General features: G+C 40.1%; 1 protein-coding gene across 2 annotated transcripts in view; it reads right to left on the bottom strand.

Annotated features, from left to right (window-relative positions):
- Positions 1-10,236: 10,236 nt before the first annotated feature.
- Positions 10,237-10,851, bottom strand: part of EML4 (EMAP like 4) — a 156,444-nt gene continuing 155,829 nt past the window's right edge. For both annotated transcript variants that reach the window (XM_065402276.1, XM_065402277.1), the window contains one exon: positions 10,237-10,701. In XM_065402276.1, coding sequence (XP_065258348.1) covers positions 10,237-10,701 — 465 coding nt within the window. The remainder of the gene's footprint in view (positions 10,702-10,851) is intronic.

Raw genomic sequence — 10,851 nt, 5'->3', positions numbered from 1 at the left:
CGGCCCACAGAGTGTGATTAACCCCTGCTGAACCAGTGAGCATCCCCTGCACTCCTAGTTTCAGCCCTTATGCCAGCGTCTACCTGTAAATGGCTGCCCCAAGCATGGAGGTGGGTTGGGGACAGGCAGCCCAGATGTGCCTATCTTTAAGATGCAATACAGGCACAGTACAGTATTCACTTCTTTTTTGTCTCTGCTGCTGCCTGATTGGTTACTTCCAGTTTCAGATGGTGTCCGGTTGACTGGTCAGTCTGTAACTCTGGTGTTCATATCATACAGGTTCTACTGTAACATGAACATGAGTGTGAAAAGGGAGAGAAAATGTAGGTGATTTTTGCACAGATTCAGTTAATTTCTACGAGATTCCTCAGGGCAGAAGGCTGCAGAAAACATGTTCTAGGGTTTTAAGAGACTATTGTCCACTCATTTAAACTTAGTAAATATCTCTGTACATTTTTAAAACATTGCCGTGAACGATTTAGTCCAATGCTCTTTAAAAAAAGAAGAAACTGGTTTGACTCATGTGGCTACATCATATTTCACCACCTTCAAAATTTAAGAGTTATTTAAGGCTCCACTTTCAACTTGGGGAGGGGCAAATGTTAGGCACTAAAATACCCATTTAAAGTACCTAAATACAGACTGAGCCATATCATTGAGGTGTCTCAAAGAGGACATCCAAGTTTGGAAAATAAGTCCTAGATCAGTGGGAGTGAGAGAAAGACTATTTTGAGAAAGGCAGAATCATGCCTTCTCTTTTCCCTGGCTTGGGTCAGCAGTTTCCCTGTAGCTCCCCCTACTCCTTGGCTGGTGAAGTTTCCATTGACTTTGACCACTGCAGACTGATAGATACTGTCAAGGCTGGGAGTTTTCAAAGGGACCTAAAATAGTGTTAGGTGCCCATCTCCTATTGGAAGTCCAGGAGAGCTGGATGCTTAGCTACCCTTTAAAAACAACGAGGAGTCCAGTGGCACCTTAAAGACTAACAGATTTATTTGGACATAAGATTTCGTGGGTAAAAACCCCACTTCTTCAGATGCATGGAGTGAAAATTAGATACAGGCATAAATACGCTGACACATGAAGAGAAGGGAGTTACCTTATAAGTGGAGAACCAATGTTGAAGGCCAATTCAGTCAGGGTGGATGTGGTCCACTCCTAATAATTGATGAGGAGGTGTCAATACCAAGAAAGGGAAAATTGCTCTTGTAGTGAGCCAGCCACTCCCAGTCCCTATTCAAGCCCAAGTTAATGGTGTGAAGTTTGCAAATGAATTGTAGCTCTGCAGTTTCTCTTTGAAGTCTGTTTTTGAAGTTTTTGTTGTTGAAGAATGACTACTTTTAAATCTGTTATTGAGTGTCCAGGGAGATTGAAGTGTTCTCCTACTGGCGTTTGTATGTTACCATTCCTGATGTCTGATTTTCTGGAATTGACACCTCCTCCTCAATTATTGGGAGTGAACCACAACCACCCTGATTGAACTGGCCTTGTCAACACTGTAAGGTAACTCCCTTCTCTTCATGTGCCAGTATATTTATGCCTGTATCTTAATTTTCACTCCATGCATCTGAAGAAGTGGGTTTTTACCCATGAAAGCTTATGACCAAATAAATCTGTTAGTCTTTAAGGTGCCACCGGACCCCTCGTTATTTTTGTGGATACAGACTAACACAGCTTCCACTCTGATACCTAACTACCCTTTGTGTCTTGGGAAAATCTCCCCCCATGCTGATGGATTTTAAGGGCCAGATTCTTATGTTGTGTCCCAACCACTTTGCGTTACTCATTTGGTGTAATGGGGCTGCATCCAACAGCGAATTGCCAGTAGAGAATTTCCCTGGTGCAAGGGAACACGCTGCTCGTGTGTCTATGCTTTTCTAAGGTTCTGGGCCTCTGTCCCAGGCGTAGGGACATGATGGGGTCAGCAAGTGGCATGGTAGAGATTCCATTTGCTCTGCCAATCCTCTAGTGGCATAATTTAGAGCTGGCTGGAAGGAGCCCTAAGTGGCATTGGGGCTGGCCCTGGGAGTTGGATCGGTCAGCCTGGCACTCTTCCCACACACCTCCTGCCATAGGCGCTGAAACTAAGGGTACAGGAGGTGCTGCAGCACCCCCTGACTTGAAGTGGTTTCCATCATATACAGGGTTTACGGTGTGGTTCAATGACTCTCAGCCAGCCCCACTGTACAGATTGTTCCAGCACCCCTGCCTCCTGCACTAAGTGGACTTCTTACATGAGAGAATCTGTCCCAACAACATTTCTTAGAGTTCATCTGCTCCCAGGCCTGCTATTGAAGCTCACGCTGGTGTTCTAACCGGCCTAACACAGATGGATCTGAGCTGTGAAGTTCAGACCTGGATCTGGACTGCCCTAAAATTCAGGAGCATTGATTTTGACCTCTAAATATAGGGGTCCTATCTTTACCCATCTATTTATCAATGTACTTTTATGGCCTGTGTCACCACAGTATACCTGAGCCCCTCAAAATCACAAAAGGATTTTATCCTCACTACAGCCCTCCAGGGTACCTCCGAGGACATTTGTGGTCTCTATTTTACAGATGGGGAACTGGAACATGGGGTAGATTAAATGACTTGCCCAAGATCACACAGGAAATCAGTGGTAGAACTAGTGAGTAATCACAGGTTTCACAAGTTGAGTGCCCTATCTACCCTACCATGTCTCCTGCCTTTTGAAATTAATGGTCATTAAAGCACTTCATATTAAGGCTCCTTCTAATCTTTTACATATTTCTCAATATGAAGTTCTATTCTAAAACCAGCAGATTTTAAGGAAGGTCCACGCAGAAGTCTTGTGGCCTATGTATAAAAACAGATAAAAAAATCTGCCTAAGTCATGGCTGCAGATTTAGCATTAGGGCTGTCAGGTGGCAGATGTTACAAATTTCTATACCTGCTATAAGTATGTTGTACAAATCTCATCTGGTTAATTGACAACCAGAGACAGATCATGTGCATGCTGCTTTGCTCCTGCTCCAGAAATGTCCAGACAGGATTCCTTGGGGTATCCTTTTAGAAGAAGAATTGACCCTTTTGATGTATTAGCAATAACGTCATAATATAAGGAACCGCTTGTAAAATGTTATAAAGGTTATTTCCCCACCCATTCCCCAAATGAGAACTAATTTTTTATATTACTAAAGTACACTTGGTACTTGTAGAACTGGATATGGATAATCTAAATTTGCAAACACCATTTTAATACAAATTATATAGAAAACATCAGGCAATACCATAAATCATAAAAAATTACTTTCAAGCACAAGAAGTCTGATCTGATTCCAGGTTCCAATTCTATGATGAACTCATGCTTCTCCCAGGTATTGAAGCACATATAGCATGCAGTACATTTTTCTATCATCATAGTATCTGAGCATTGAACATGCCAATTAATATGTGTGATAGGCTTTGTTGAAGATTCTGCTCTTCACTCTGGTGGTATGAAGTCCTCTGTATATTATGCTTTAAAGTCTGTGACCAAACACAGGGTGAAACAGGTTTTCTCCCAGACAGGAGGTAAGGCAGCTATCTACCTGTCTCCAATGTAAATTGAGCATTATGGAATTGAAACAACGGGAGCCCCATTTACATACAAATCAGCAGGGGGTGGGAAGTCAACCAGAAGGGAAGAACAGCAGGAAGCCCTCCTACCTCTTGTAACAGGGTCAATGAACTTTGGGAAGTCAGCATGGCACCTGCACCCCAGCAGGAGAGAGCAGCTTTGTATGGGCTTACTTTTCAAAGACTAAATTTCAAAAATTTACTGGACTATAAAAAGAAAGTAGAGAGAACGCCATAGGTATCTATCGCTTGGGGGATTCAAGGACCCAGAGCTCTTGAAATCACAGAATGTTGCATCCTTCAGTCAAAGGGGCTGAAGTCTCTGGAAACGGAGTTGAGGTGAGAAACCTGCTTAGGCAAAGATTGCAACTTGCTGAAATTCAGTTTTGGTCGTAGAAGTGTATTTTTACTTTTGTTTGCTTTAACACTTTCTATCTTTATTCCTTTTACTTGGTATCACTTAATCCTATTGGAGATAAGGGGGAGGGATAGCTCAGTGGTTTGAGCATTGGCCTGCTAAACTCAGGGTTGTGAGTTCAATCCTTGAGGGGGCCACTTAGGGATCTGGGGCAAAAATCAGTACTTGGTCCTGCTAGTGAAGGCAGGGGGCTGGACTTGATGATCTTTCAGGGTCCCTTCCAGCTCTATGAGATAAGTTTATTTAACAATTAATATATGGAGATATACCTGTTTTACTATAAACCAATTCAGTGCTGTGATTGAAATAAGAGTGTTCGTCAAGCCCCATTTCAGTAAATGAGCTGCAGTGTATTGTCTCTTTAAAAGAGCAACAAACTTAGTAAGATTCTGTGAGTGCTACAGTCAAGAGTACTGGACACTGCAGAGCAGACATTTTTTGGGAAAGTTGGGACTGGTGGGTGGTAGGGTCACTCTGCCAAAGTAATTAGGCAGTGGAAGCCAGGATGTGACCTGCTTGTAGTCTGGCTGTTGGTGTCAGGGCTGTGAGCCACAGCAGCATAACATTTAAGGCACCTGGAGTTGCAGGGGAGATGACACAGCCTCTTACTGGTTTGGGATGAACCCCAAAACAACAAACATACCTTACCTGAGCGGGTAACAGCCATACCTGGCAGCACATTAAAATTACATCTCTTGTATCTCTCTTCACGATGGAAGCTCTGTAGACAGTCCCAATCTGGTACTGAAGCCTGACCTGCTAGTAGCCACCCCACAACCTACCATGGAGTACATGACAAAAGCAATATGGGAACATTTGAGTAGGACAGAGTAGTTACACCAAGAGTAGACTGTTGATATTTGTTTCACATGTATCTTAGCAGTTACAAAGAAAAAGCTATTTAAAAGTATTATACAAACACATTACACTGTACTCTGCATGCACAATTCCTACTGCACACAAACGCCTTCCAAAATTGTCATGAAAATGTTCTGACCCAGCACAAACTCTGCTCACTTACCATTATTATACTCTATACTCAGAAAGTACTACTCATCCTGGACGAGTGGGCGAGCAAAATTATGCAAGTCACAGATTGAAACATCAGACAGGTAGGTTTATGAAAGGTGTATTTTAAATTGGGATTTGACTCAGGAAAGGGGGATAAATTCTAAGAAAGTGCAGTGGACAAGGAAGGCAAAGTGTACTGCCTTACTGACTTATACAACGCATATGCCAGAAAACAGCACTTGGCCATTTTTCAGGAAGTTAGTGAACAATTTACTTTAGCTCCAATGAAAGTGTAACTTAGCTACAAACAAGCTGCTTGAGTTTTCAGTATTAAGACACATACTTGCATTATACAGAAAGTTTACCAAAAAACACCCATACACCATACAGAGATAATTATTACACAGGTAAAATATACCCAAATAGCAACTTCCATGTGTAGATCCCAATGTTAATTAGCCCTGTAATGGTTACATAAAGATCTCTTCATGAACCACTGGGGTGAAGTGTGTCAACGACGTATAGCAACTTTGAATAGCAGTTTAGGAGAGTAAGTGAAGATTATTTGCCATGAAGTCAATGGCAAGACACCGAGTGACTTCCATGGAGACAGGATTTCCCTACTCTATTTACTTGCAAATTTTGGTAGGCAGATTGTAATAACCCTGTGTGACCTAGGCAAGTTACCTAGTCTCTTTGTGTTATTTCCCATCTGTCAAACGAGGAGGATCGTATTTTCCTATCTCACAGAAGTGTTGTGAGGATGAATATGAGAGTTTTTGAGATGCTCAGATATTATGGTAATGGGGACCACCCACACACACACTTATGATAGATTTGTATATATCAAGTTGGAATTTAGGACAACAGGATTGGCAACTCCATTATTCGGAGAGGTGCCATTGGATATTTTATGACGTACAGAGTCCAAGCCTTATATCTCGGGTTGGAAGACACTCTCCAGCACAAGTGATGCCCTCAGCACGATGGGCATTGGTTCAGTACTGACTTGAAGAAAAGTGCCACCTATTGAATCACCAATGCTGCTTACATTGTAACACTTACTAGTTTATGTTTCTTCACAAAAGAATACATTTGGAAATGGAAGGGAAGCTTTCTAACCTAGTATGACAGTCGCCATTTTGGCAGACACGAGGGATTGAACTGGGGATGTCCAGAAGTGAAAGCATAGGCTAAAGAGGCAGACATTGGCTGACAGATGTAACACATTCACATCCTCCATGGCCTGGGCACAAGGGGGACAGGTAACACACACTGACTAGTGAGTTACATGCTTCCCCTGAGGAAGCTCATACCGAGCATTTGTGGCCCACAGCAGTTCAAATCCCAGACAAACCTTCACTTATGACACCACCATCTTGGCTGACACTTGAACCAGGGATCTCCAACAGTCAAAAGCTCTTTAGCTGTGGGCCGTAACACACTCACATCAGCTGTAGATTGGGCACAGAGCAAGACACAAAATACAGTGAATAGTGGGTTACATCAGCCTAACATGAAGATTGAATTTTGGCCTAATTTTCTAAATTAAATTAAAACTAGAATATTGTGGGAACCAGTGAAAATACAATGCTGCATCTTAATATATATTATATACAAAGACTGTTAGAATAACATTATTTAGGTTGTAAAGTCAAGTACTCAAAAGTTAAGAAATGTCAGATTCACAGTGGCCCGTACCACCTTAATTTCCTTCCCTTCTGTGTCTATCCTGAGCACTGTAGAAAAAGATATATGTGATCACTTATTTAAAGGATGTACCATAATACATAAGGACAAAGGGGGCAAATTAAGGTTGCACAGGCATCCATAAACCTGGGATCTCCTAACTTTCAAGGACTTGACTTGAACCTAAATAATGTTTTTAATGTAGATTTTTAAAATACAATTCCCTACATTAAAAAAAAATTAATTAAGTGCAACTAACCCTTTGTGCCCCTCCATTGTGAACCATCAGCAGAGTTTGAACCATGAGCCTTCAGCCCCAGAACAGACACCTAACACTTGAGCTACAGGACAAAGCATGTTAGCTGGCATTATCAGAAAGCCACTATCCCGAATGGGCAGCTGGTGCCAAGTGCTGTGTCCGCAGTGAGGGTGGTTGGTGGGAGATTGGCCTGCAGTTGATATCTCAGTCAAACTTGAATGGAATTTCATGGGACAAAGAAAAGGCCCTTCTCTTCTCTCTCCTGAATTTCAAAGGTCTGCAGCAAGCAACAGAGATGTTACAGATTCTTTAAAAAAAACAAAAAACAAAAAACACAAGAATCTTTAATGGCGGCAAGTGTTAAGGCAACCTAAATATATAGGGGTCGCCACCAGCTCCCCAATATTGACTCACGATGATGACATTAGTGAAGTGAAAGCATGATTGTTTACTTACTACATTATATCCAAAATACAACACTAACCTTCATGTACCTTTCAGTAGGACACATTCTAAATTTCCTGGTAGTGTTTCAATAAACAACATCAGGGCATAAAGTCTGTCTAGAGTCCAGTAAAGCACAACAATATTCTACCCAGTATTGTGATCTCCTTAATCAACTGCTATACTGGGGTCTTGCCAACCTATTAGTCCATCAATGGAATGGAGACACTGTATGTGTCTAAACCCCAACCACTTGGGGGTTCATTTCCCAAAGCAATGAGCAGAATGTAAGTCCGCTCACATTAATGTCATTTGGAGTAGTAGGAGTATTTCCTGTTTTTCCTGGTGAATAGGTACCCTTTAGTAGCCAGGAAGAGGGTTACCAGCAAAAGCATTAGTCAGAGACAAGAATGTATTAAAGAAAGAAATAAAAAATAATCTGATAAACACATTAAGGGATCTGATGAAAACTGACATTTAATATTTATATAAAGGAATCAGCACTTATATTGAAAGACATAAAGACAATGTATTATTTTGATTATTTTATTGTTTTTTTAATCTTCAAAATTTTCTGCCATGAGACAGGAATGCATGATAGATAGAAATGGCTCAAACATCTTCACATGAAACACTCTGAATCATATTTCATTCACAATTATTTGTCTAAAACATCTACAGTGACATAATCCCACCCATTTCCATCCATTATCACAGATTTAATTATCAGTTAAACAGTAGTTGCCAGCAATTGAAAGCTGTAAGGCTTTTTGCATATTAGTTGAGTCTTTTGAACGACAACACAAGAATATCACAACTATAACTCTCACTTTACATGGCAACCCCTAAGTGATGGATGTTTCAAAATGACATGTGTTGCTTATGTGGAGTTCATAAAAATGATAGAGAGAGCTCAGTGCCTCACTAGCTTTGATAAACCTTTATCCTTTATTAGAATTATTTTCTCACCTTACAGCATATTCCTCATTTGAAACCATATAATTTGATTAGCTGATCTTTATCTTCTGTCACTATTATTTGGCAAAACTGTAAGTCAGACACACTAGAGCTCTCCAATAAAATACTATGTACAGAGCACAGTTTAAACAGTTGGGTTGCTTGGAATCCACATCTCCCTTCATTTGAAGAGAACTATTTTGAGGTTTTCTGGAACTGTTGTAAACAAGAGGATATTTTATATAGATATATAAATGTTCTAAATATCCTTTGGGAGTCCATTTGAGTTTTCTGATCTTACCAAATGATGACTAAATACCTGATCTGTAGCATTACTCCTGAGAAGATACTAGAAAGGGAATGACAGTTTTGATGCACTTTGGAATGGCACAATCACGTAAACGCTCGCACACTTAAGACTTATGAACTCATCCAAAGTTTCTAAACAAGACTTTCTAACTAAAACCTAAAATATCAGCACGATGCAGCAAGTTAAAAAAATTCTATGTAATCAAAATATAAACAAGTACATAGGAAATGCATATTTGTCAGTAATCTATTTTTTCTTTTTAATGTAGGAAACTTATGTACTTAAGAAACAATTGTAGCTGTCTGACAAGTTTTGTAAAAAAAAAAAAAAAAAAAAAATTTTACTTTCCAAATGCATAACAAATGCCATGATATCCTGTAACTGGCCAGGTATAGCCACATAAGAGCTGCATGGCTTACAGCAACTCGGCGAGAGAAAAATCACCAAAAAAAAAAAAAAAAGAGAGAGGAAATCTCAAAATACGCAACATTATCTAAATTATTGTGATATTATCATGACTGCTAAAGGAGCCAGTAAAAAAACATTTGCAGTTTATTGATTCTTAAAGTCACCCCAAAATAGGGGGAAAAAAGGTAACATCTTACTATACTAATGCCAAGCACCAATTTAACAATTTAACTATATTTATATTTCTCCTAGTAGTAAGGGAACGATTTCTGCTTGAAGCCTACGTTTAACCCTAGAACCATCAGACTTTTGTTTTCTTGTCATGCATTCTCTTCTGTTCACATCAAGGTCAATATAAAGATTCTTGAGTTTCAAAATATCAAGGCGAGCAATTCTTTGAAAACACAATTGCCTCTTACATTTTAATCAACTTTTAGGTTGTCAATAATTCATAACCAAACCGATGTTTGGTTAAAGTTCTAGGATTAAATAGGACTATACACAAGGATCAATAAAAACTGTTCCTTGATATGATTTGCCTTAGAATGAGCAGCACCTAGGGCAGACAGACTGCAAGCATGTCCACACTCCATTAGGAATTAGTAGTGTTAGAAAATTGCATAGGTGTTAGATCAAGAAGGCAGTTTCATGAACATGGCATTATTCTCTTGTTTTTCCTCTTTTTTTCATTAAAAAAGAAAGAACAGCTCCACAAAATTAATTTTTCAGTTTTTTTTTATGCACCTGGAAAAACAGCATAGTATTATTCAGCTGGTATTTAATCAGTGCTTCTGTTTGGTGTTAGTACTTCCAGAAAACACTTTCACATGATTAAAGTGGTTTATTTCAGCTTTTCCTTAGAACTAACCTTTTTTCCAGTATTTACATCATGCCACTTCCTGACAGCAATTTCAGAATTAAAAATGAACCTACGGTCATGTCCCACTACTAACTTTGACCAGTTCTTGACATAAACTGTCAAGCTGGGCCCTTGGGATAGTTCACATATTGAAACAAAATCAGACTAAAAATCTCACTGAAACCCAACAGCTGGAGTGGGCATAAATCTCAGCTATTCCCCCTCCCCTATTTAAACCCTCTCCCTTTTATGAAAGCACACACACCAATGGAAAATAAAGACCATCTGAGTTTGAAGTGTTAAGACACTGGTGAATTATCTTGCTGGTCTTCAGTAACAGTGGATTCACTTTGCTCCTCACTTGTTTCATTAGATGGTTCTTCGTAGCTTGGCTCACCTGGATCCAGACTGCTCCCTTCACTTTGCTCCTCACTTTGCTCTTCATTGGCCTCCACAGTCTGCTCCAAATTGCTCTCCAAACATGTGAGAGAGCTGTCGGTTAGGCTTTCATTTTGTGCCATTTCATCAAATGATTGTGAAAGAGGTGCAGGGGACTCTACCACACTTTCATTGGCAGGGATGGGTGCTTTGGTTGTACCAATTTCTACTACAATGTCATTTTGTGGCAAAGTTATCTTCTCCACAAGTCTCCACTGAATAATACTCATGTCTTTCCCTCCAGTTGAAATCAAGTGACCATCGTTATGTGTAAAGCTGACATTTGTCACATGACTGCTGTGAGCACTGTATTTGTGACTGGGGGCCTATTGAAACAAATGGGGGGGGGGGAGGAGAGAGAGAGAGAGAGAGAGAGGGAGGAATTAACTGTCACAATCTTTTCCTGTTATTTGTTAATATCAAAACACAACTGAAATATCTGTTGGGAGTATTCCAAAGAATAATTTATATACACC

This window comes from Emys orbicularis, chromosome 3, assembly GCF_028017835.1.
Source record: "Emys orbicularis isolate rEmyOrb1 chromosome 3, rEmyOrb1.hap1, whole genome shotgun sequence".
In the NCBI taxonomy this organism is placed as follows: Eukaryota; Metazoa; Chordata; order Testudines; family Emydidae; genus Emys; species Emys orbicularis.
The sequence above is the reverse complement of the archived record's forward strand: the minus strand, read 5'-3'. Positions and strand labels throughout refer to the sequence as shown.